General features: G+C 38.7%; 1 protein-coding gene across 1 annotated transcript in view; it reads left to right on the top strand.

Moving 5' to 3' along the window:
* The window catches only part of CCSER1 (coiled-coil serine rich protein 1), a 662,304-nt gene that overhangs the window by 193,082 nt on the left and 441,798 nt on the right, over nucleotides 1-27,424 (top strand). Inside the window, exon 5 of the mRNA XM_075709669.1 lies at nucleotides 25,052-25,262. Within this exon, the coding sequence (XP_075565784.1) occupies nucleotides 25,052-25,262 (211 nt within the window). The remainder of the gene's footprint in view (nucleotides 1-25,051; nucleotides 25,263-27,424) is intronic.

Genomic DNA, 27,424 nt, shown 5'->3' with positions numbered 1-27,424 from the left:
GTTCAGCTACATCCTGCCATGATCTCTTTCAAACCAGGGTCTAATACTTCCTGTGAAGAAAAAACAAAATTTACTTGACAGGAAAAAAAAAGATGTAATAATTTTGAAGCTGCTGTTATGGTTTGTTTGTTAAAAGCAAACTAACTCCAAACTCCTCATCGGAATATTTTCAGTTGAATTCACCCGTATAGAAGAAACTTCTTTTTTTTTTTTTTTTTAAAGAGCACTTTTTTCTTCCACAACCTAGTACTGTAACTGCTTACAAATGTTTCTTCTGAAGAGAGCTGCTATGAATACAGTGCGGATTTGACAGATTAGCCCTTACTTTCTGGTCTTCTCTGCATGCATTTGCCTGCACTGAGCCAAGCTTTTAAAATGTTCTCACTTGTTAATAAAAGCTTGTGGACTGCAGAATTTACATGCACCGTATTCTTCCATTTAAATAGGCTCCTGTATAAGAAGAACAGTTCAAACACCTGCAGTCATAGGAAGTCATCTCTCTTTTTCTCTTGGATATATTGTTGTATTATCTGTCATTCTGCCTGTGTTTGAGGAAATGTTCAATTTCTTACTTTTTCAGTGTTACGAACTTGCGAAAATTACCCTTCCTGATATGTAATATAAATGGATCCTTATTACTTTTATTCTTGGAACATTTTGCATCATTTCACACCAAACCAGCTGCATGGAAATGTTGAAAAAACAAAAAAAACCCCAAAAATGTAAAAAACCTTCTAATTTGATGGTCCATTTCCTGAAATTATGATGTCTCTCAGAAGTAATAATGATCACTGGTGTATGCATTTCTCAATTCAGAAATAAGACAGGGGGCATCTGAAGACACGAGGGTTAATCTAGGATGCAAATAGGTAAATTTGGTCATAATGGAAAAGTATCAGGGCTGGCCTTCTCTCTCCAGGCAAAATATATTCGGATTTGAAAATCTCGGAACATCAACCGCTTTATTGTTGCCAGTTTTGGTAGAGGTGAAGCTTGGTAGAAGTTTTATTCTCACATTCTAAAATTTGATTTTATCCTATGTCCAGAGGCACGTAACATGCGTATCTTAAGTGGCTTGGTAAGGGCTCTTATTTAGTAGGTGCTTACATTTTAGTGTACAGCACATAGGGTTTCCTTATTCATTTCCCACATGTACAGTAAGCAGCTACATAGTTTAGGGTGTGAATTCACACTGCTGACAAGGCGGGGAGAGGCCTTGAAGATTTTTGTGGTGGTTTTTTTTTTTTTTTTTCCCCCCCTAAAGAAGTATTAAGTACTGGCAAGCCGTTTGCTTGGGTGAAGAAATATCATTTGAGTTTATTCGGTGGATTAAGACGAACTGGGAGCCGTGGCCGAGGCAGACGGGTTCCCCAACCGGGAGCGCTTCCGGGGAGCGGCGAGGCCCGGCCGGAGCCCGCGGATCTCGCGAGAGCGGCTGACGAGACCTGGGCGGGGCCAGGAGCAACGGCCGCCGAGCCCCCCCCACCAATCAAAGCAGCCGCTAGGGAGCGCTAGAGAGCAGGGGGTGGTGCGGCTGGGCGGGAAGGGAAGGAGGGAGGGGGGAAGGGAGAAGGGAAGGGAGGGGAGGGAGGAGGGAAGGGTGCCCTGCTGTCCTGCCAGTGCCTGAGGGTAGCGGCGAGCACACCTGTGGGAGGTGCGCCCAGGTAGAGGAACTCCTCCGCTTAGTGGCAGAACTCTGGGAGGAGGTAAATAGGTTGAGGGGTGTCAGGGAGTCTTGAGAAGGAGAGGCTACTGGAGCCACACCCTACCTTCCCTGTGGCAGGCCCAACAGGCAGGCAGGACACGATACAGAGGATTCCCTGTCCTCTCCTCGCCTGGCTGAACACAGTGCCTTAAGGGATAGGGGGGGAATGGTGACAAGGTCCTGCCCAGCGCAGCAGGCGCGTCTCCTCCGTGATTACCTCACCTTCCCAGGTGCCCTTGTGAAATAGGTGTGAGGCTCTGGAAGTGGAAGGAAACGATAATGAGGACGACGGTCCGTCTAGGTTGCAGGTGTTGCCAAGGTGAAGTCAAGCTATGCCCCACATCAAAATGACTTCTCTTAAGAAAAAAAAAGATGGGTTATTGTCATAGGAGCTTTCTGAGGGGAACAGAAGGCCCAATTTGCTGACCTGACTCACTTCTTAGGGAAGTCTCCTCCCTCCCTGGGGCCTGGGTTAAAGATGTGAAAACTTCCAACCCTGGTACAGCCCTCAGATTATTATCCATTATTGCTTTTTCATGTAGGCAGCAATGAAATTGCAATAAGAAGTCCAAGGGCAATCAAAAGAGCCTTCAGGGCCTTGGGATGACTGGTTGAGGATTCAGAGCACAAGTAGTGTTTTTCTCTCTCCTTCCAGTTGCAGGGAATGATGTTGGAAGAAACAGGCAGACCCAGCTGATCAGTACCTGGCTCTGTGACTGAATTTTGGGTTTTTGATCACAGGATGATCTACATGACACCAGGCCTACTAGCAATTGGTGGGGTACACCTTTCTCAGAGGGGGGAAAGGATCTTCACACAGGTGTTAGCAGGGCTCACTGAAAGAGCTTTAAACTAGATTTGAAGGGAGAAAGGGATAAAACCAGGCTCGCTAGTGATAAGCCATGGGATGGCATGCCAGTGTTTGAGGGACAGTGTGCTAGCCAAGTCCTTCAGTCTGCTCCATGATGTGCTGAGTACACTGGAGCACGCTTGAAATGTCTCTGTACTAATGCATGCAGCATGAGGAATAAACGAGAGGAGCTAGAAGCTTGAGGGAGGTGATTGTCCCACTCTGCACTGGTGTGGCCCCACCTCAAGTACTGTGTGCAGTTTTGGGCGCCTCAATATAAGAAGGTCATCAAACTATTACAGTGTGTCCAGAGGATGGTGACCAAGGTGGCGAAAGGCCTCAAGGGCAAGACTTATGAGGAGTGGCTGAGGTCACTTGGTTTGTTCAGCTTGGAGAAGAGAAGGCTGAGGGGTGACCTCATCACGGTCTACACCTTCCTCACGGGGGGGCAGCGGAGGGGGAGGTGCTGATTTCCCTCTCTGGTGACCAGTGACAGGACTAGAGGAAATGGAATGAAGCTGCATCAGGGGAAGCTCAGGTTGGACATTAGGAAAAGGTTCTTCACAGAGAGTGGTCGGTCAATGGAACAGGCTGCTCAGGGAAGTGGTCACGGCACCAAGCCTGTCAGAGTTCAAGGAGTGTCTTGACGATGCTCTTAGTCATATGGTTTAGTTTTAGGTTGTCCTGTGAGGAGCAGGGAGTTGGACTCAATGATCTTTATGGGTGCCTTCCAACTCGAGATATTCTACAATTCTGTGAATTCTGTGAGCAATTATGATTTTAGCCATGTCTTTCCCTGTAAAAGCGTCTCAAATTTTATAGTGCACAAAGCCATCCTGTGTGGCCAGTGGCTATTGCTCCGTGGTTTTTTTATTCTGTTTTCATTTTTCCATGTGCTGAATGAGTAACTGCTGAGAGCAAAACACAAATCCTGCTGGTATAGACTCTGTCCTGATGAAAATTCTTCTCAGTTGTTCTTCACATGTATTTTCCAGATGTGATGATGAATATTTAGTGCAAAAAAAGAATGAACAAAAAAGTCAAAGGTGTTCATTCTTGCAAATATAGGACAGATTTTTATAAAGGCTTTTTTTTTTTTAAATACTCCAATACAATATATGCATTTTGAACACTCTTGAGAGTTGTGAAACCAAGAGCAGGAGACTTTACACTACTGGAGCTAAACTCTTGTCTGGCTGTGAGTGTGTTTCTGATAGGATTTAGATGCCATAAAAGTAAAGCCTATGCCATTGACTAAAATTTAGGCTTTGTAGGGGTAAACACCTTCTAAAAGTGTTTGTACAGTCAAGGAGACAGCTTTCAATTTAGGAAATACCAACATTTTTGTCCTGGAAAGAAAACAAAATCTCCTTTTCTGCGAAAAGCAGGAAATAAAGCTAAGCAAAGAATTGGAAGCTATGAAGCGGGTTCCCTGCTTGCTCCAGTAGCCTTACACTAGTCCAAAGCAGAAACTTAGTTCACGCAATTAAATTGCTTTTTCCATATCACCAGAGCAATGATGAAGGCAGAACATAGCAGATTCCATTCATGGGTTGCCTTGAATTTTTCAGTGTATGTTTAGTCTGATTCAATACTGAAAACTGTTTTTTTTTTACATTTCCAATGAAACAAGAGGCTCCAAAAAGTTAGCTCCAACTGTTTAATTACAACACAAACCAGAACACTTGCTTTTACAGTGAAAAATGAGCTAATTCAAGTAGTATTAAACAATTGCTGTTACAACTGAGCAATAAAAGAAAGAAAAATGAAACAGTAGACTATTTCAGGTGGTGTATATTTGATAACAGTTCACCTCTCCTCCAAGAAAGCATACCAAGATAACGTTGACCTGACTGATAAAATTGACCCAGAGCTGAACTTTGTTGAAAGATGACCCTTTGAAGTGCAGACAGCCATGTAGATTTGGGAGAATTGAGGTCCATCGGAACGTGCTCTGGTGGAAGTTGTTCATACAAAGATGTGTGACCATGTCTGTTCATGGAGCATTGCTGAAGGAGGCAAGGAGGTCAACATGAGAAGTAATTTCCGGTATTTTGCCAGCAGATCAGCCTGGTTATTTCCCCATAAACCTCACTTTGGAAGAATTGCAACAACTTTACCAAGCGTGCCTCAGTTTCAGAGATACCTGCCACATCTGGTAGCTGCAGCAGTAGCTTACCCAGTTCTTTGTCTTACTGATTTTCACATTTTAAATGTATTCTATGCATTTTAGAGTAACACCAAATTCACATCCTACTTCCTGCTGTTTCCTTTTCCTCCCGACTGCTTTCTTTTTGACATAGCAAGCCCTTCTGGCACACAATACTGAGAAGGCAATTTACATGCAGGAGAACAAAGGTTTCACGATTTGAATTTCTCAGCTATTTACTTCATACAGAAGAGCATGTTTGGCACATTTTCCATAGGGAGTGAACCAAAGCCTGCTGTCTGCTGTACATTATTATAATGGGAAGTGTCCCTTTATGTGATCTTTAATATTTATTTTATAAGCTAACATTATGAGGGCTGAAACTCTGTCATTGCTATTTATACTGTATTTGTGCTTTGGGATAAAAAAGAAAAGCATCTGCATAGAAAAGGCTTATGGGAACTGTTCATACACCGAGATTTTTCATCTTGGGGTATGAAATGTGTTATATAAAAAGCATCAAGAAATCTTAATCCTGTTTATGCTTCAGAAGTTCCCTCTGGGGTTTAATTTTTTCTGACAGTGGAGACTGAACTCTTTATGAAAACATTAACAGTTAGAAAGGATTTTCACATTAAGTGAAACAAAATAATTGGATTTTAGTCAGAATGAGATTGTATAGAGTGGCTTGTGTCACGTATTGCTTTTATGCACTTTCACTGCAAGGATTTAAAAAGACAGGTGTAAATGTCAGTTCTGCGAAGAAACACTCTGTGGCAGAGAGTCTTTCATTAATTTCTTCACCAAATTAAAATGTTTTACTGGTAATGCAATTAGAATTGTAACAGCAATTAGCTATTCATTGAAGTTTCTAAGGTTATTACCATTTTTTTTTTTCTTCTCCATATTATTTCTGTTAACCCCGCCCCCCCTCTCCTTAGCTGAGTGGCTACTTCTGCCCATTTTACCCCATTTGCAAGAATGATGTGTAACTTGTATTCTGTCATTTTGTTTCTGCCATGCAGGAGGGTATTTAAAGAAAATAAACAAATACATGACTGAGTCTTTCTAGATATGAGCTCAAATTATTACAGCATACTTAGAAGATTAATGTGATGGCTGTAATCTGAAAAAAATTGCAACAAAGGATAGAGAAGGAGCTATGTGTGCCAAATGTTAAGTCAGTGGTATACTTTTAATATGTCAAGTGTTTTGTTTCTTGAATTGAGAACATTGTAACAGTTGTATACATATCATTATTTACAGTATGCAAGTTACTATGAAGCTCATCTGGGAAAGAGTGAGTCTAAGAGATTGCGTTTTAATTAACTTCATAGGCAGGAGAATGAACTTAGAATTCGTACCAGCAGTTTGACCTAAGCATAAAAATTCTGCTAAATTAATTAGCAGGAAGGGTGAGAGTTTCAGGCTCTGGTTCCAGGAGTCATTTGCAAACACTAACCCAGATAAACTTACAGCTAGATTAAAATAAAACTTTAATCCTTCTCAAGGACAGCTTCCTTGAGGCATGGGTGCATCATAGCAGTCCTTATCTGTGGAAGAGATGCCTTAGAAAAACCTTAACTGACAGCTTGGTAAAAAGACTAATTCCTAGTATAGTTCAAATATCCATTTTACTAGTTCATGCTTTTTGGTTTTTTTTTAATATAGTACCCAATTATGTATTTGAGAACTTTTTCTAGACTAAAGCTTATTTATTTTGTAAATTCTCTAGAATGTATAGTGAAATCAAGTAAATCTGAGAGTGATGCTTTCATAAAAGCAATAAATCTGGATAAATTAGTGCTGAAGATAACTTCAGGATCTTACCAGGGATTCTTCCTTTTTCTGTTCTTTTTTTCCTAAGGGTTGAATAGGTATAAAAATGCCAGTTAAACTCTCCCCTTGTTTGATTTCAAGTACAAACACAAATGAGCACAAATAAATTCTGTGAACCAGTTTTCACTGATTAACTTGCTTGTCTCATTTAAATGCTTTGGTTTCTTTTCAAGGTCTGACATCAAACTTCTTCAAGTCAGCTTTGACAAGAAACATGATCTGTCTATGCCTGAGTTTTCCATCTGTATGCGGGTGACAGTAATTCACCATTTTTCTTGGCTGTCAGTCAGGACTTGCCTGCAGCTGTATAGTTGCATTGTAGTTCTCACTTGCGCTGCTTGGAACTATATAATATCACAGGTGATGCTAAGCTGAAGTTGAGTTTAAAATACCTACATTTAGGCTGTTTTATCCTGTCACTTACATGTGCTTGGACTGCAGCACCAGGATATATAGCTTGTAAAGCAGGATCGTCATTCTCTCTTCATGGATTTTGAGTGGTCATGAGTGATAAAGTAAGGCACAGATGTGGGTGTCGTTCCAGTTGCCTCTCATCGCTGGGTACTTGGTATATTGTACATATTTATAGTTTCTTTCTGTTGCTCTTCAGAGCTGTCATTCTCTGTGTTAGACACAGTCAAATTGCTCTTACTGTAAATTTCACTTCTCAGTTATTGATTTTCTTTTCCATGAATGGTTAATCATGTATTTATTTATTTGTTAGTGCTTTGTTGAGGGTTTTTATTTCAGCTTCTATGCTTCACTTCCTTATGAGATGCCTGTCTTGATGTTTATTTGTCTTTCCAGTCATTATTTCTACTAGGAAACAGTGGTGAGTAGTGAATTGGTGATGCGGCGTGGCTCTTGGGCTTTGACACTTGGTAGGGTTTTCAAAGCACAGCAATAACAGGTCTTGTTATCACAAGTTTGGAAAGAATATCCAAACCAGAAGTATTTCCTGGTTTTTGCATTCCCACAGCAAAGAATAGACTCTGTTGTTGTCCTCCTTTGCTTCCAAGCAGCTCTCCCTAAAGAGCAGGAAAAAATGTCACTTATCTCTTCAAACAATATTTATATTTTCTTATGACTGTATTGCCCCGCTGGGTTCTAATGCAGAAGCCTCTTCCCATCCCTTGGTCCATTTGCAAGGTTTTGTCTCTTGAAAACAAGTGCAATGAGGGAAGTAGACATAAATGTTAGAAAACACTAGTAAGGCAAACTGTTCTTGAATGTCTTTGAAAGGATCAAGGAAACAAATTAATAATAAGGCTTTTAGCCAGGTGTGTTCACCTAGAACCACTGAAATCACTCCTTGCCATCTGTCTGGCATTACTGGGATGTGTTTGGAAGGATAGTTTGGGGGATTTGCAGCACAAAATTCGGTGATAACTTCTCTTCTGTACCCTCTGCTTTCACATACAAGTCCTTGAGGAAGGAAGTATTTTTTAATTATATGCCCTTTCTCTTCTTCTGCATGTTTTGGCCTGAGCCCTTGCGTTGTTACTGTGGGTGGCTGACAGCTTCCTCCTGCTCTCAGCTACCTAAATGCAATTTGTACATGTGTGACAGGAATCTTTGGTCGGTCAAGAAACAGCGTTAATTACCTCATGCAGTGAATACAATGTGTTGAGGTGGTACAGTGGTATGAGGTAAAACCCACACCCTTACATAAGTGAAATTTGTTTTTTCACCTAAACAGTTCCCTTCATCAGCAGTGGCCTTTCTCACATCAGATAGATCCCAGCATTCTGCTACATGAAGCTCCTTCTCTACGTATCTAAATCTTTTTCCTAATTTCTGCAACCATGAAATAGAGGGAGGCAATAAAAACATTTTAGCGGGAACAGTCTTCTAGAGCTTCAGAATATCTGTTCAAAAATATATAGGGATTAGTTCACTGCTAGAGCAGGAGCAGCTCTTATGCTTTTTAGCTGGGATGGATTTATCCTTTCCCTACCTCCCCCTGCCCTGAGGCCACTGCGCAGGCACAATACACTTCTGGTTGTGGTACGCTGTGGTGTTGGGTTTGGCATTGGCATGTCCATTGGGCATTTAACACACAAGTAAAACGATTGGGAAATACTTGACCAAGCTGACCTGCTAATGTTTTGGTAGGGATGGACCCTACAATCCCAAGTGTAAGAGTGCCCCCACTCTCTGGGCTTTTTTTGTAGAAGATAGCTCCATTTTTTAAAATTCCATTGCTTTCACACTGATGGCAAGCTAACTGAAAATGTTTTTTTTTTCCACTTAGATGTTGAAATTTGAAATTCAGTGGGGAGAGTCAGGAGAGACCACAGCTGAAGTTACGCAAGTAGTGTGATAAGCTCTGAAATGCCTCAGCAGAATATGAAATTGCTTTTGATCGCCTTCTGAGTTGGAACATGAATAAATGTAGACAGAGATAGACTGCTGGAACACAGGTGAATTAGTGTCCCCCGGGCTGGAAAGAGGATGTCCTTCAACAGTACCTCCCTATGCGTTCACTCTACATTATCTCCCTTCCTCTTGAAAAACTTCTCAGGATATATTTTATGTGTTATTACCAACATTTGGATGTACGACTGCCATGAAATTTACTGCTCCTGTAGCCAGCAGTGCTAATGAGAGGCTCAGTACTTTCTTTTCTCATTTAAGGAATAGTTTAGTGTGATGATAAAATATGCCAACTTAAGTAGGGATATAAAGAAGACTTCTTGCCTATATTACGTTATTAAAAGTCCAAATGTTTCTCCTAGAAGAACAGTAGCCCCAGGTGTTATTTGTAATTGATGTTTCTAAATTTCTACTCTTAACCTGGACAATGTACTTTTCAAAAACTTGAAAGAGGTTTTTGCTAGTTTAGAAAGAGAAATTTGCATTTCAGCAGCAAATAGGTTTATGTGTTTTAACTTACGTGTACTGTAGTAAGCAGTGCACCTATCCAAGGCTTTAATGGTTTTTGCTGCCAATATCAAGAATAAAAGAGGGAGCATGTACCAGATACTCACAAAATGACAAAACTGCTGGCTACCATGCATCTCTAATAATCATTTTACACCTGTTTCTACTGATAACCTTATGGGCCTATAAACAAAAGCACTTTCAGTTTGGTTTAGTTTGGTTAAATTCCAGGATTCTTGTGGATAAAGAGTATGTATGTATTTTCCAGCCTTCCACAGCTTTCACTCATTTCAGAGATGAGTATAGAGAGATACATAGAGAGGCAGGCATAAATATATCAGTCAAGGTGTGGAATTGCTATTTTATCACATTCGTTATTCCTTGCCATTTTCAACTGTAGTTACCCACTGTGTGTCTTGATGTATTAGAATTTAGTGCTGATTAAAATACCAAACTTTTTTAAAAAAAAGAGGTGTAGTACATACAAATTTGGAAATAAAGTAATTAAGCATCGAATGCTCAGCCTGTTGTTTTAGATGATGCTATGGGGAAAAATGTCATCTACACAAATAACATTAGCAGTTGTCTCACTTAATCAGCCAAGCAGGATAAAAACAAAGAATAGTAGAGACTAATAAAGATACACCATCTTAAACTTTCTTCCTTAAAGCTTTTGCTTGTTTCAGTGGCTGCCTCAACAATTATATTGATACTGCAGTCTCTGCAGTAAATATCCAAGTGACTTCTCCGGTTTGTGTTCTGAAGGGACGGATCATTTATTCTTGTGTACCTTAATTGTCCTTGTAGGATCCACAGGGTTCCTCTCTGTTGGTAGTGAGGTGATGCCCATTTGTAAAAAGCAGGCTTGTAGTCTTCCACTTAAAGGCATGAGAACTGCAATTATTTCTTTGGTTATCCGCACTTAGTGTGCTTTAAAAATGAAGTTAATATTCCTGTGCCTTCTGCTTTACATTTTCATGTTTTTTCTTCTCTTTATTATTGCTGTGGCAAGAGCACATGACTTGTGACATGCAAAAACTCTTAGTGGCTTATCCTGAGGAACAAGAGTAAAGATCTCCTACCTTTCACCATGTGTTTTGGAGAGCTCTGCAAGTGCAAATCAGAGGTCCAGTAGGTTTGGATTGGCTCTTCCCTGTTTTCTGACACATGGATAAAGATGTTAATCATCTGTCTTACAGTCTTTGCCTTCATTTAAATGAGTTGCTTCGTTTGTCTCTTAGTTATTCCTGTGAAGGGCTTTATTCAGGAGTGATGGGATGAAGGAGGAACCATCTGCATTAGGTTAAAGAATTCTTACTGTATTTCTGTTTTCTAAAAATAATTTGTGATATTACAGGACTAAAGTAATTTAGAAGTGATTTTTGCTTAAACTGTGCTCTGATCGAGGATTTTCTGTTTCCTTGTCTTTTTCCAACATTGCATTGCTTCTTGAAAATTAAACAAAAAGCTTGACAAATGATGTTGCGTAGAAAAGCAAATACAGGCTGCAGCCCATCAGGGTTCATTTTGTCTGATGGATGATACTAAAATTTCAAAATGCTGCTTCTGGAACTAATAAAAATGTCTTTAAGGGAAAACTTATTTATTTAATTGTCTGCTGCCAGATTTTGCTGGCAAACAGTGTTTTACCATATGACCCTGGCCAAGCTGAAAATTATTTCAGTGAAAGATAGACAGAGGTTCTATTGGGAAGGAGAAAAACTTACAGATTATGCTTGGAGTTTTGTTGAAGTCCTCATACTAGTGATGGTCAAAGGACCTTCTAGATCAGCCTGTTTTCAGTTTAGCTTGACTGTGATTAATTACATCAATTTATTATGCTGGCTGCATGCAGCCATCCAGGAGAAGAAAGGCTTGTTGGGGTTGTGTGTAGGGAGATAATCTCCTTCCTTTGTGGAAACACCTCTGTAGTTTATTTGAGAGGTTGCTGCCAGGAGTTAAAGTGTGGGAGATGCAGGTACACAGACTGCAGAAGAAGGGATATTAGGAGACCAAAGTAGTGAGGTGGAATCAAAAATTTCAGGGACAGATATCCCTACTCCTCTATATCGCATCGGAGGAACGTGAACAATTCCTGGCCACTCAAAGAAACAAGTAAAAAGATGCGTTCTGCATGCCGTAGGTCTTTAGTGCTCTCTTCCCTGTCTGAAGCTTTGACCACACTTTACATCAACTTGCTATTTTAACCAATAAAAAAACTTTTTAGTTAGTGGTAAAAATCTCTATAAATGGCTAGATACAGACTCAAAGGCATGACATTTTGGTTTTTGGGGCCTAAGAACTGTGGATTTAAGTGAATGCTGCTAGCCTCCCTATGTTTTTGTGACATCAAGATTTTTTTAAGAGGTAATTTGATATCTGGCTCATCTTTATCAACTTCCCACAAAGCAAGTGAAAAACAGCACATATTTGTCAAATATATAATATTTGTCAATCCTGTCAGAAAAAATGAACTTTATCCCTCTTCGACCAGTGCTCTTCACTGTATTCGCCGGAATGAAATTGTCTCTCCTGGGAGATGTCACAGAGGAGAGGAAGACTTTTATCATTTTTACCATCTTCGGACAGTCCAGTATTTGCATTCTGGGCTTTGTTTAAAAGACAATTGAGCAAAGATAGTGATCGGGTTTTATGCCTCTTAGTGTGACTAGAAACCTTCCCCTTTGCTACCAGCCAGTGTTATCTGGTTTTAAATGTCAAATACCCTTCAATGTGCACAAAAGAGAAGATGAGATAGCATTCACATAGGCCTATGCTGGAAACAGAGGTATGGCTCCAGGAGATGGGTATTCACACCTCTGTGCAAGCTCTGAGAAGGACACCCACCCAAATGACCCACAGAGAGCACCTCTGAACATAGTCTGTTCTGTTGTATATTGTATTCAAGTTGTGACATTAGTCTTAAAGCTGAGACACTCCAGACTAATTACATGTCTAATTATAGGCCCAAAGAAAGCCTCTTTATTCCTAGGCATGTTGTCTGCTTCTCTTTTTATTACGGTTTTTCTCAAAATGTCTCATTGCTTGTTCAAATGCTAAGGTGACAAAGTTCTTTTTTAAAAAAAAAAAAGACACACAAAAATAAAAAAGCAAAAAAACCCCACTCAAGTCAAAAAAAAAGAAGGAAAAAAATAAAGAAAAACATTCTGGTAATAGCAGGCAAATTTCTCATTGATCCTTCTGTTACCCCCTCCTAATTAATCATGTCTCTTTCTCTTCTTTTCTCTTCTGCCGGTGTCTGATGTGTAGTTGTGCGACATCTTCCCTATTGATGCATGCACACCCTAAGGTGTTGCTAAGGTTTTGTGTGTCAGATTTAGAGAATGACAGCCTGGCCAGTAATATGTATGCTAATGCAAGTGTCTGATGGATTTCTGGTCCCTGAAAGCAAAGGCAGGAGGATGGCCTTGCATTAACAACACAGAAGATTCAGAGGCATAAGTCAAGCGATACTAATATTCAAAGATTGTACAATGTCTATATGTGCACAGGCATATCTTTTGAGTTCTTTGTCTTCTGCTTTCAAAATCTATAGGGTGTGCTTAGATCAAAATTTCAAGCTGTATCTGGCAATGTGGGCCAGAAATTGACATTTTGTGCAACTCTCATTTAAAAAGAAGTCAGCTTATCCCAGAAGCTGGAGTGGTAGTGCTAAGTGCCTTGAAAATAAATAAGTTGGCAAGTCCAGTTGTAATCTAAGTCTAGGGAGCTTTGGACAGCGAGTTTTAACGTGCCTTCCAACAGTTATTAGGGCTGCATGTTATTAATGCCCCCCTGACAAAGAGTTTGCAAAATTAGTAACTAAAAATATTAATTACTCTTCTGTGTAATGTACATCTAATGTTTCACAGAAGAAATGGTATGAATTCTGTTATAAATTAATAATCTTACTAAATTTTTAAAAACTTCCTTTAAAGCAACATTTTCAAGTGTGCTTTTTCATTATCTTATTTGTTGCAACTTTGAATAAATTAATGGTAGAGGTTATAACAGGTTATTATTAAGTTAAAAGAAACTGTTCTAAATATTACTGTTATTTACTGCTTAAAATTCAAATATGTGCAGTGCATAAGAATTCAGACATCAGACATTAAATTCAAATCATGGACCATATATTTTTAGTGAGATGCACCTTTTCTAAACTTTCATAGTTTTGCACAATACTTCATGTTGTTCTTAACCCTAAACTAGCCTAGCATTGCAAACTAGAAGCAATTACAGTAACTCCAGATATTCAGGTAATTCAAGCAGAGTCCCCAAAGCACAGAATATAACAACCAGAGAGTAAACAACTGAAATAAACATTTAATTTTAATATGATGATCTAAAAAAACAAAGTAAAGAAGCAGGGGACCTAATGTCCTGGTAGTGGAGAGATGAGGCATTGTGGAGAGAATGAAGCTTCTGATGGGACATAGTTTGTAAGCACTTATGTATCAAGTAACGCTGCATCAACAAAAAAATATTGTAAGCAACAAACAGCGCAGGGCTAGTATTGAAGTTTTAGCATGCTACTTCCTTCTGTGTGCTGGTGTACAAATAAACATTCAGTGAGATTTAAATATGATTCAGAGACCTGCGATTTGACCCTTCATAGTCAACCAAAATGAACATTTCTTTTTCATCTGCCTCTGGCCTCAGTTTTCCAATTTTTTAGATTTATGTTGGCATAGTGTTATAAGGGAAAGGGAGGGAGGAGGAAGGTTTTCTTCTTTAAGAGGGCAGTACAGAAATGCTACTGCAGTGTTTTAGTCAAATTAAACTAAATATTTTGATTATTTTTAATGGGTTATTTACAATCAAGAAGAAAAACATTGAAGACCATACTGGCAAAGGCAGAGAAATCTCCTGCAGAGGGGCTAGTTTCACCATATGATAAAATAACACATTCCTGCTGTGGCACTTGGTGATTGATTATGTCATGTAAGAACAAAGCAATTAGGTTAATTTACACATTAGTTTATTGTTTTCTTTTTGTTTGGTCTCTAATGCTTTTGTTTATAAAATCCAGCATGTGCTTTTGGAGGGGTTTAATTTCACTAATTAAAATCTGAGCGCACACGTTGGGACACCTGCCTTGTAAAGTGAAACCTGTCTGAATGAATACAAGCCCTCTGGTAGTTTGAGAGGACACTCACAAGGAAATAACGCCCCAGAGGTCCCACAACTTACAAGCTTTCATCCCCATATATAGCTGGGAATTTGTTCTTAATAAGTTATTGACCTCTGTTTATGCCATTGGCAGTTTCTGTAAGTTGATGCATCAAGCTGTGCAGTGTTCAGGAGAGAAGGGGAGGCTTTGTGCCTTTGGGAGGCGAGCGGTTCCTGGAACGACTTTGTGCTCATGAAGCTCCCAGTCTCCTATGTGTTTTAAGATGACATACATCTGGATGTGAGCTATTTACTTCACGTTGATACCTGGCACTCTTCATAGACAAGATCTAGCTAATGGTTTATCTCAAAGTGTTAGAGCTACAGTTCTTGGGTAGCTTTTATGCAGTTACTCTAAAAGGAAGTTTCTTTATTTCTTCTGTTCTATACACTTCATTTCTGAGTTTTGGCTGGAGCCCAGAAAGTGTATATTACTTAACTGTGGGAAAAAATACATATTATTTCGCGTCAAAGTCTGCCAGGAACCATTAATCATGAAACAACAGATTTCACATCAGTGAATGGTCTGAGGAAGATTTCTTTCTCACTTCTCACTTGAAAACACTGCTTTTTTTGTAAGTTCAACAACTTCTCTAGATATGTGGTTTAACTTTTAGGTTGCCTTGTGCAGTGTCAGGACTTGGACTCAATGATCCTCATGGATCCCTTCCAACTCTGGATATTCTATGAGTCTCCTTGATAATATAAAACAACTATATGTATGCACATGCACTCATAGACACATATATGCAAGTACTCAGCAAAAAAATACGCTATTTGCAACCGCTGTGCCAGGAACTGCATGAAGTTTTTTATCAGCAAACTTCACTAACTGGTGTATTTAATTAGCATTGGTGCTGGATTTCTCATGTTGTTTTGTTACTTTTATTTAAATCAGGCTTTTGAAGTCACTGTGGCTGTTCATATGTTTGTCAGTGGAACTGGAAATTTTGTAGAAGATTAATTCCATAATGTTTCCTAAAAACCTTGTGGAACAATCCAATTTAAGCATTAAAAAAACCCTAGTAGATTGCTGTCTTTTAAGAATGGGTATGTAGTAACATGCACGTTCTGGATTTCTTTATAAATTATGTCCCTAAATCCATTACATGCTTTCATTTATTAGTCATAAAAGAGGATTTAACATAAAAGCTTTTTTAACAATAACATTAGGTTCCAACTATTTTATGTGATAATGAAATAGGATGGGTTTTAAAGTTGCAGTTTCTTCCTGACATATTAATCAAATTCCCTACATAATGTAGGTAGAAGGTATCCTCTGAATTTAAACACAACTCTTTTCTACTCATTATTCTTAAACTGTTAAAGAGGGCAGTGAGTTTAAAGAGGGCAATGGCACTTATTTAATCATATATTTTCACCAAAATAAAGGTCCATAGTGTTGATTCCATTAAAGAGTATTGAATATTATCTTCACTCAGAAAGCTGTGTTTGTAATTACTGATCATTTGGGGACGATGTGAAAATGTACAGAGCTAATGATAAATTTGAAGACTACTAGTTGGAATTTTCTGAACCCTCACAGAGTTTTAACTACCTAGTAGTCATAGTAGTCATCTCTTAAGTCTAACTGCTCGGCTCCCCTGACCTTTTAGTCCTCTTCCTTCTAGTCCCTGGCATTCAGCTGCCATCCAGTCCTGTAGGCATGTGCTTTTTTGTTAGTGGAAGAATGTGTGTGACTATAGCATGATAACCTATAGGTATAGGATGATTGTTTTGATCTCTGTATCTGTTCTCAAACCCTGGCATGGTCTGAAGCCAGGACATTTCTCTAATTGGACCCAATCCAGGAAGAGTTCCCTGAATCACCTGTCCAGGATGAAGGTGGGTAGGGGTTGGGATTTTAAGAAAAGCAATCAGAATGCTGAAGGTATTCCACTTTGGGTATTTTAGTAAATACTAATTAGACCCTTAAAACTGACTGTTATGCATCTCAGCTGAACCTCTCAGCCAACACAAGGTGTAATGAATTGCCTGCTTTCTTCATGAAAGTGTTCTTAATGGTTAATAGCTTCATCAAAAAGTCTTGGTTTACACACTAATAATGTGGTTAGGTGCTTCCCAAATATTTAAAGACCAAATCAGACAGGACTCAACGTGGATGGCTTGTCTCCTTAATCAAGTGTATGAATTTTTCACTTAATTTTCTGGTCTCATTGGAAGTCCATCTTACCTGTCTAACTCACGTCTGTGAATTCGGCCAGGTACTAAGCAAATATTGTTGCAGACCCTGCTGTCCTTTTGTCTTCTAATGGATTTAACCTTACCTGTTAACATACCTATCTTCCTGCTGAAGCCTATACTAACAGTTCTGTAGCTTCTTGCTGGGCACAGAAAATGCTTTAAATCTTTTTTTTTTCCTTTTTTTTTTTATTTGAAATATACATAATTTTGAGCAGAATTTTGAAAAGTCTTGGTAGCAAAAAGTGCTGACCAGTAGTAGGAAGTATTTGGCAGTTTGTTTTTAAGTAAGGGAAACTGGTTTGGTTACTGAATGAAAGGACTGCACTTCTTGTGCTTCTTGGAAGGCAGTCATCATATCCAATATCCACCGTGATTTTTGAGCTTTTTTTAACATTTTTTATCCTCATAGGAACTTGAAATTTTTATGTTCCATTTGCACAATTTCTAAAAGGAAGACTGAAGCCTTTAGAGCAGAGAGCAAAGGTGAGGAGAAAGGTTGTCTTGGTCTAGAAGGTGACAGTGGCAAAACAGATTTATTTTTCTCCTTTCCCACAATACTATAAAGTTTGCTGGGCATGCTGAATGCCTGTCTTCTTTAATAGATTAGATCAAAATTTTGTCATTCTAGTCCCGGGTCAGCTGAATTGGTCAGCTCTGTGGAGTGCATTTGGAGGGAGATTTGGAGAGGACACCAAGTGCCTTTAGCTTTTAGCTGTGCTGAGGCAGTGTCCAGTCAGAAGTACGTAGTGTTTACAAAGGCTGCAATGACTGCAGGTAGATTTATCCTTTGTCCAAATAAAAGGTAAGCCTTCTTTTGTTTATATCCCGACCAGAGATGTAATGTGAGTTACTGCTTGCTTTTGTGCCTAATTAAGCTGCAATTTATATTTTGTATACCAGTTGTAAAATGGTTTCAAGAATGATCCCCTGCTGAAGTTTTGAAAAAACAAAAATTAAGACAACTCAAACTCTACCAACCTCTCAATGCTCAGCCAGCCTCATTTATTTTTCCTGTTTTGTCTGTAATGCTTTATTTCCTACTGCACTGTTACCACTTGAAATTGAATAAGCCCCACCAGTCTTTTCCAAGTAGCTATTTTTTTGGACGTTATCCGATTACTGTATGGTGTTACATTATCTTATTTGTATCACATTTAAATATTCCTAATAGATTCCAGGAGGAAGAAAAGGACTGATAGCTCAACTGTTGGTGTTTGTGTGCTAGATCAGGGGATATAAACAGAGCTCTTGGCTCCTGCAGACTTTGGAGAAAGGAAAGAAATGCTTGACATGCCCTTATCAGCTGTATTTTAGCTGCTGAAAAATGGAGGGTTTTTTTCCCTTCCCCCCCACCCAGTTTGATTCTATATTTCATGATCACCAGATTCTAGCCCAAAGGAAATCTTTATGGCTGTGATATAAACCTTTGAAAGAAAAGGTGTTATAATGGAAAAGGCTGACAGTCTCTTAACTTACAGCAGCACTAGCCATTAGAGTTTGTGCGCACATTTGTGTGTGGGTGCATAGTTTATCAGTGACAGATACTGAACATCATTTTTCTAAAAGCCTGACCTTCAAAAATCCTAACATCAGAGTACCAATAAATGATACATAGTTCTAAAAGCTGTAAAATGTCAAACAATATGTACCTTATGACACGGTGCGGTTTAATATTCTGAGATGTCATCTCTATAACTTCTGAAGCATTCTCTGTTAGAACAGAAGTAACTTTGAGAAATTGTGTGAGACAGAGCGAGGTGTAAGTTTTGATGCCAAAGAATGTTAATGTGGGTAATTAGCCAAGTGTTTATGTTCTGATTACCTTTTTATCTTCTCGGTATTGCAAAAGCTGTGTTCACAGAACTGAGTGAGGAGTTTGGCAATTTTTATACTCCTTGACCAGAGTTTGAGAATATTTAGGCACTTAGCAGTAAACTATTTGATATGACCATTGGAATATTTAGCAACATGCTTTTAAAAGTCAATGCCTCAGTTCTGCTGAAATGGGGAAAGGCCTTTTTTTTTCCCAACATGTGTCCGTATATTTCAGTTGTAAACTGTTCAGGATAGAACATGTCTCTTACTAAGTGAGATTAGTAAGAGATTATTCAGAGATTAAGATTCAGTCTGGGATGATTGTAGGACTTGGCTGTAATGTACATCATTGTAAGAGAGCCACAGAGTGCTTTGAACTGCATTTTGGAAGTGTTTGAGGTAGGCAGATTTTTCTCTAAAAATCAGAAGTAATTGCTCTTTTTTATGGTCCATAACTAAGGGACCTTTCTCTAAATTGTAATTGGTGATTTTTCTAAAAAAAGATCCCTTTCAGCTATTTGCTGTTCATGAGAAAAAAGAAAGTTCTGGATGGGAGAAGAAAAAAGTGGACTGAAGGCCATCCTGATTTGTATGAAAGAGGATAGCAGGATCATTTCTGGTAAAACGTCTGTATGGAGCTAATGTACATTTTTATAGTGTAGAAGGACATTTGTTTCCTGGTGGGCCAAGTTATGAACAAATAAGAGAGGTTTGTTGCTGAAATATTTCCGAAGATCAAATTTATATACATTTTTATATATAAGTGTGTGTACAAATTTTATAACTATACGTATATAAAAATGTATATATACACATGATTTATTTATATGTGAATGTATACACATAGAGTTGCACACTCCAACACTGAAAATAAGTGATTTGAGGCTTTTTTGAAGTCCCTGCTTTAGATATATGGCCTCAGGGAAGAAAGAAGCTATGTTCAGCTCTTCCCATGGAGGCTGGTGTCTTTTACTCTGCTTGCAGAGCCTTCCTGATGCCCACAACATTATGTGGGTTCTCTTCTGTTAAGCTGGAATCAAGAAGTGCAGACTCTGTGGGACCAATTGTGTTAGTTTGGGCTAATTCTGCTATAGCAATGTCTTCAGTACTGCTGGTGAAAACTAAGATGATTAAACTCCACATAATCTGGTGATCTTTATGTAAGTGAAGTTCAAATTACCATAAGCTCTTCAAATCATTGATCTAAGGATTAGTAAGAAGGGAAGAGTAACTCAAACTAGCTCAAGCTGAAAATCTTTGGGTCTTCCCCCCCCCCCCCCCCCCCCCCCCCTTAAAACCCCTTAAAGATGCTTTGGAAGAAGAAAGTTGTTCTACCTTATTAAGGGGAAGAAGCTTTGAAAGAAGCTGCACAATTGTGTTTCTTCCTCAGTTAACATGCAGTTGCACTGGATTTATGGAGGCTATTAAAATGCTGAAAGTCCCTGATTGATTATTTTAATGCTACCTCACTATTTCAATAAAGATTGCTTTGAAATAGAACTCTGTTTTAATGGCACTACCATTTTGTTAAATGTGGATATTGTAGCTTCTGCTTTTTGTATCCATTAGAAATGAGGAAATACATTCATGGTGTTCAGTAGATATGTCCAGATAAACCAGAAACAAACCAGCAGGCCCAAAGGACCATCAAGTTCCACAGGTTTTTACCCTGTTTAACATTTGCAAATTTGTAACAAACTTTCTGTGGATTTTCAGATCTTATGATGACAGTAATTCTACTGACATTGTTTGCTTTTCTCTGTTGTCATTTGTGGTCCCCTTAGAGGTAACATGCAGCTACATAGTATTCCACAGGCTTTAGGTTGACACCACTTGAGCAACTTGAATTACCCTATTTCCCTATGACATGGTGTCCTGGTTTCAGCTGGGATAGAGTTAATTTTCTTCCTAGTAGCAGGCATAGTGCTGTGTTTTGGATTTAGTAGGAGCAGAATGTTGATAACACGCTGATCCTTTTAGTTGTTGCTGAGTACTGCTTATGCTAGTCAAGGACTTTTCAGCTTCCCATGCTCTGCCAGGTGCACAAGAAACTGGGAGGGGGCACAGCCAGAAGAGTTGATCCAAACTGACCAAAGGGCTATTCCATACCATATGACGTCAGGCTCAGTATATAAACTGGGGGGGGTTGTCCGGGGAGCAGCGATCGCTGCTCGGGAACTGTCTGGGTATCGGTCGTCGGGTGGTGAGCAATTGCATTGTGCATCACTTGCTTTGTATATCCTTATCATTATTATCATTATTATATTGTTATTATTATCCTTACTATTTTACTTTATTTCAATTATTAAACTGTTCTTATCTCAGCCCAGGATTTTTTCTCACTCTTACTCCTCCGATTCTCTCCCCCATCTCATGGGGGTAGGGGGAGTGAGCGAGCGGCTGCGTGGTGCTTAGTTGTTGGCTGGGGCTAAACCACGACACATGGATCTAGAGGACTGGGCAGAGTTTTAAGTATGTCATCTGTCAGACTTTGTCTGATCTTCATCAAACAGAATATGAGAACCACTTGTTATCTGGGAAGTGAGGTCTGTAATACATGGGAGAAAATTAAGAGCAGCTTCCTACCACTCTTCTCACCTGTGATTTGCCACTGCATCCACAGTTCGTCTCAGACCTTTGGAAACAGGCTGGCTCTTCTCTTGCCTAGGAGTCTGGCTGGGTTTCACATCTCAAGCTTGGAGCTTCATGGCTCCATAGCCATGCTCAGAGATTTGAGGTGACATCTACATGGGAAGGTTCTTTAGTGCACATCTGCACCACTGACATTCTCCAGAATGGAGCAGTCCCATCCAATTTGCCTGTACTGACAACCAAACCAGGCCAGGGAATCGTCTGAAAGAGCGATAGCTGCATTGGGTCAAGCCATTTCAGAAGTGCTTTAACACTGACTGACTTTTAGTGCCCAGGAGAATTTTCAGGTATGGTTTTATTTAAAGAAGGGACATAGCCTAAGAGTGTGTCTATGTCAGGCAGATTTAGACCTCAGACAGGAGCCATGTATTTAAAAGTGACCAAATTACTTTTCTGAAATATTGTATGTTCTTAATATTATAGAATGAATATTGTCATTTAAATGAAACACATTGTCTTGAGTCATTAAAATAGACCTTTTGAGTCTTTTTATCCACAGTTTCAGAAGTTTGTCAGATAACATTTGCTTGTGAAATGTTTTTCTTACAATAAACACATCTTTGGAAGGTGGAGGGGGCTGGCTATCTGTAAGGAGCTCATGCACTACTAGTCAAGGAACCAGCCCCTGCTCCAACTTCAGCGGCAAAGAGGTGTTTTACTAGTAAGGGGAAGCTTCTAATTTTAGTAATAACTTTTTTTTTTCCTTGCTAAATCTCTACTGCTGCTTTGAGATGAATTGCAGTGGATTACCGTAATAATACTGTAATAGACCACCTGGACATTGTTAATAATGAACTTGATGAAATATCAGTTCTGGAATTAATATAAAATGATTTTTTTCCTGAAGCGAGTAGGGGATGTATCAGACAGTGGAGTTTTCCTGTCACAGATCAGTTATATTCTTTTCAGATAGTTCAGAGGTACTATATGTTCTGAATGCTTGCTGTATACCAACTCTGAGTCACCATTTTCCAGTAGTGATTGAGTTAGATTTTAAACTCTTATGACCATGAGTGGTGATATGTTATTATGGTGCTTTTCATACTTTAGTACAAGGTTCTGTATTTGAAAAGATGGTAATTTTGTGTGTTGAGCAGTGTGATGTCAACATAAAGCCCACTGAAGTCATTGAAGGTATTTTCTTCAGTTGAAATTAAGATTTGCTGCATTTCCAGTGCATTTATAGCTCATACATAAAGACTGTGTCTCTTCCCTGTAAGAAAGGAGGATAGTTCTCCAAGAGTACTGCTTGTTTCCTCATCACTGGGGCAGCAGGGTATTGCTGTTGATGCCAGGTTCTTCTGCCTGATAAAGTGCTGTAAAAGACTCCTTCTGGGAGGCATTACATCTTAAGTTGGTCCTTTCTCAGTGTCAGGATGTTACCCACATAAGATGCCTTTTCAGGCAGATGAGGAAGATGAAACATGGGTGGGGCTCACAAAGTGAACATGCAGAATATTCTAAGGAATAATTTGTCTCCCAGCCTGCAGGCGCTGGACAGGAAAAAAGAGGACCTTGTTGTTTCATCTTACTCAATTTAAATAATGTGCTTTTCTGGCTACATAAATCTTACTCAAGTGTAGATTCCAATAGTTTGAATATGGCTTCTTTTATAAACCCTTAAAAGTGGCCTATTGAATCTTCAGTTAAAAATTGTTTTTTCTTTGCATGATTTATATCTGAGGCTTCTTTAATAAGGGCTATGAATCAACAGTGGCTTAATATCCTTCCGTCAAAAGCACCTTCACCATCCACCTCAGATTATTATTATTTTAAAGGATGCAAAATATTCTACTCACAAAGTTGTTTCAATGTATTTAAAGATTAAAACAGACTAATTTCATTGTTTTGTGAGAGTCTTGAAAAGCCTGGATTAGAAAATCTTAGTTCCATTGGCTGTCATGAGCTTCTGTCTATATCCATGATCTCTGTGGTGCGTTTCTTGATCTAACATGTTGTCCCTACTACACATTACATAGCTTGCAAAATGTAAAAATGAACCATCCATAAAAAATGATTCTAGTAGCCTTGTTTCCAATTTGTTAGTATGGCATTGAGAACTGCTTGTCTTGAGAAATCACGTTAATCCCTTTTTGTATGTGGTTCCTATGAAACCAAAGTTAACTAAGGAAAATTTCACGTGGAAAAATATTCTTTGTCCTTCCAAAATATGGCCATGCTTAAAATTCAGATTCAGTTTTGTGTTACATGAAAATTCAAATGGAACAGAAAATTGGAACTATACATTAAATGAATAATAATTGTCATTTTCTTCACCACTTACGCTAACATATTTAATTGTAGTGAATTAATTTAGTACGAATATGGATGTCATGCATTGCTGTTACAACACTTTTGTAATTTAGTAGTAATTAATGTACCACTACTGCACAATGCAGCCACGTTCTCAGATTTATTCTCCATTCAGATTTGTCCTTTTTCTCTGCTGGTCGAAGAGAAAATAGGTGCAACAATAAAGTTGTGAATGTTTCATGCCAGAAAAATCCTTAGTGTTTTTAGTTATATTCTGTTCCACCAAAATGGCAAATAATCTGTACTTAAATTATTTTTCTACTTTTGGCTGATTGTGGCTGATTTCGGTTGATTGAATCTATGACCTCTAGATCATAGAATCACATAGGTGGGAAGGGACCTCTGCAGGTCTCTGTTCCAAGCCCTTGCTCAAAGCAGGTCCAATTAGAGCAGGCTACTCAGGGGCTTGCCCCATCATGTTGTAAATATCTCCAAGGATGGGTGTCCCATAGCATCTCTGAGCCCCTGTTCTTTTGTTTGACCACCCTCATGGTAATAAGTAAGTAAGTAAAGAAATAAAGTACTAATATCTGGTTACAATTTCTTCCCTCCTTCTGTCCGTTTCCTTTCATCCTATTGCTGTGCATCCCTAAGGATAGCCTGGCTCCATCATCTCTGTACCCTCCCAGTGGGGACATTGCTGTGGTCAGCTCTGGTCAGATTCCCTTTGCCTTCTCTTTGGAAGACTGAGCAAAGCTGGCTCTCCTAGCCTCTCCTCATTTATTGCGCACTCCAGCCCCCTCACCATCTTGTTGGTCTTTGCTGGACTTGCTCCAGCATGACAAAGTCTTACAGATATCCTGCTCTGATATTGAAGGAAGATAGTATGTATGCAGCAAAATAATGGTATTCTGTTACCTCCAAAGTCCATTAAAATCTTTCTGAATCTTTCTATTGTCTTTAATGGATTCTCAACTACAACTTAATATTGTTTTGTTTCATGTTCTGCTTAAATAGCTTCAATGCTAACTAAACTTCAGAGTGAGTACAGATTAATTACATTTCAAATTCCATGTTATAGAATAGCAGGTTCATCTGGGCCAGCCCAGAAGGGAGTATTTTCTTTGGCGGTTTCCTTGTCTTTTTGAGTTCTACACCAAAGCATATGGAAGAACGTGATTTAGCTTTTGAAAGTGCATGACAGATTAATTTTTTTCATAAAGCTGAACTGAAATAAAATAGAGTCATAGCAGTTTTGCCCATAGGATATTTTGTTTTAAGAAAATGGCTTTCATTTGAAGGGCGTGAGATAGAGCATGGTTTCCATTTCTGTAGAAAATGGTACATTTATAAATGCATATTTTATTGCTAAAACCATATGGCTATATGTACATTATAAAGGTCATTCATGCTAGCAGGCTCAGAAAGTGAATGTGTAATGTGTCTTTAAACTCAAGGAACGAAAAGCCAAAAATTATTGAGTTCTTTTTCATATTTCAGTGTTGGTCTTTCTGTTTTCTCTTGAAAGGAACCTATCTCTGAAGCTGTCGAAGGAGGTAGACCAAGGAGAAGCCAGGTACCCTCGTGTTAGCCAGCTGGCTGGCAGCCCATCAGTGGAGTGGCCTTTTACTGGTCTGGAAGAAGGTGGAGGCATTGAATCTTTGCCCTTCAGATTGATGCTGCAAGATTGCACAGCTGTAAAGACATTGCTTCTGAAAATGAAGAGGGTTCTTCAAGAGGTAATCACCCGCTCATTTGTTAAATTAATAGCTTTCAGCATTAATGAGCCAAGCAGCAGAAAAGGGTCAGAAAAGTTTATGGACTTGATGTCTTTTAATATGTCTTGAATATATGGAATTGATGCAGAAGTATAAATAGTAGCGCCTCAACATGGTGGAGGTCAGAAAGTTTATACTACAGCAGAATTTAATGGATACTGCCATCTTGGTGTGCAGAATATAAACCTTCTCTTGAACTTTTACCAAAAAGGGGGCAGGGGAGAACAACTGCTTTAGATCAAAATAAATTGTATTGTTTTCCTCTAGTATTTTAGAGCTTTTCAGTTTTCTTATTACATTTGTTAATCAGTATGGAGTTGCATGCAAGTTATTCAGAGTAGAGATGCAAAGGAAAGATGTTCTCTTAAGTAACAGTACTAAAATTAAAGGTTACTAGCTTGAGTTTGTAAATAATGGCTGAAATCAGATTTCTTAGGCCATTCTAACAATTTCAAGAGTCCTGGCTTGTCCTGTCCTGCTATATTATCCTGCTTCCTCCATGGACTGCTGGTGTCGCTTTGAAAATTTTCTTTTGCATCCAGTTCCCTTTAGGATTTTAGAAGAAATGAAATTATTATTGGGTTGGGGTTTTTTTGTTTGTTTGGTTGGGTTTTTTGACACTTTTCAGCTGTGGAGCTTTGACTCAGATACGTTTTTGACAAGCTTTCATCTTTGTGTTAGTGAACTCCAGCGTGTGTCCTCTTTGAGATCTACAAGAAAGACAATTCTTTTTGTTTGTTTTTTATCTATATAGTTCATAGAATTACAGAATAATTTAGGTGTTCAGAGGGGTCTCCAGAGGTCCAACCCCCCTACTCAGAGCAAGGCCAACTTAGAACAGGTTGCTCAGATCCTTGTTCACTTAAGTTTTTGGTACCTTAATGGGGTTTCCACATCGTCTCTGGGCAACCGTTCCAGTATTTGACTACATCATTGTAATTTTTTTCCCTAAGATATAACCAGAATTTCCCTTGTTGCAACTTCATCGTATGATGAAGTGCTAGTCACTTAACTGAGATAGTTAAATACCAAAATAAGGCTTTGGCAAGTTTGGTTTTTTTACTGCTCACTTCTTGATCATCTGTATCTAAATTCAACCGGTTGTTGTCCTGTCTGAGAAGGTTTGTCAAGGTTTAGCCATGGTGGTTGTCCATTAGTCCTCCTAAATAGCATGTTTTTGCTGGAGGGCAAGCCTCATGCCTTCCAGTTTCCTACAGTTCACTAGAAGCTTTAGGTATGCTATTGGGCTTCCTAATGGCCTTCTGTTTTGCTGAATCCAGAATTGAAATCATTAATTCTCCATCAGTTCCTGCTTATATAATGTCAGAATATAAAGTGAATTTAAAGATTCTTGTCCACTGAGAAGGATTTGTAACCCTATTAAGTATGGAAATAAATAATAAGAATTGTAATATTACATGACATAGCAGTTGTATCATTCAGCTGGTATCATTGACAGCATGCTCTGTTGCTTCTAGTATGAATAATTATGTTTTGCTCAGAAAAGTTGTTTCTTACCATGATGGTAAGTGTAAGAATTCTATTTTTAACTTAGCAAGTTCCATTAAACTACTGTGATTTTCTGTATGGAGATATGTTTTACCTTATAGTACTTAATCTTTAAAAGCATTCACCAGGTGATCTCCACAAAAGGAACACAAGGTATTTCATGCGACTCACTGGAATTTCATGTCCAGTTACTAATAGCTCCTTATGTAACTCATATTGATTTTATATTTTCATCTTAATCATTCGGTCTTTTACTTACTTTTTGCTTTGTACCATATAATTTCCATCTCTCCATCTGACTATAACACAGTGTGATTCTGTCCTTTCCTTTTCTTTTTGTCTTGCCTTCCTTATGAAATCAGAATGGCGTTTTTCTAATTCTACAGTTGGATGTTACATGCAATGCATATATAATATACATGTGCTGTAATTTACCTCCCTGTTTTTCAGCACCTTTGAGATGGAATATCCTAGTAGTAGTACACATTGTTCTAGTACACAGCTAAATGAAACTCTTACATAGCTAGAATTAAATGACCAATCTGATGGTTATTGAAAACTTTTGCTACCTTGAGTTGTTATTTGTATTTTGATTTTATGAGCAGCTTGTATAA

The sequence above is a fragment of the Pelecanus crispus genome, chromosome 4 (assembly GCF_030463565.1).
Source record: "Pelecanus crispus isolate bPelCri1 chromosome 4, bPelCri1.pri, whole genome shotgun sequence".
Lineage (NCBI taxonomy): Eukaryota > Metazoa > Chordata > Aves > Pelecaniformes > Pelecanidae > Pelecanus > Pelecanus crispus.
Note: the sequence above shows the minus strand (reverse complement) of the source record. Positions and strands in the feature narration are given on the sequence as shown.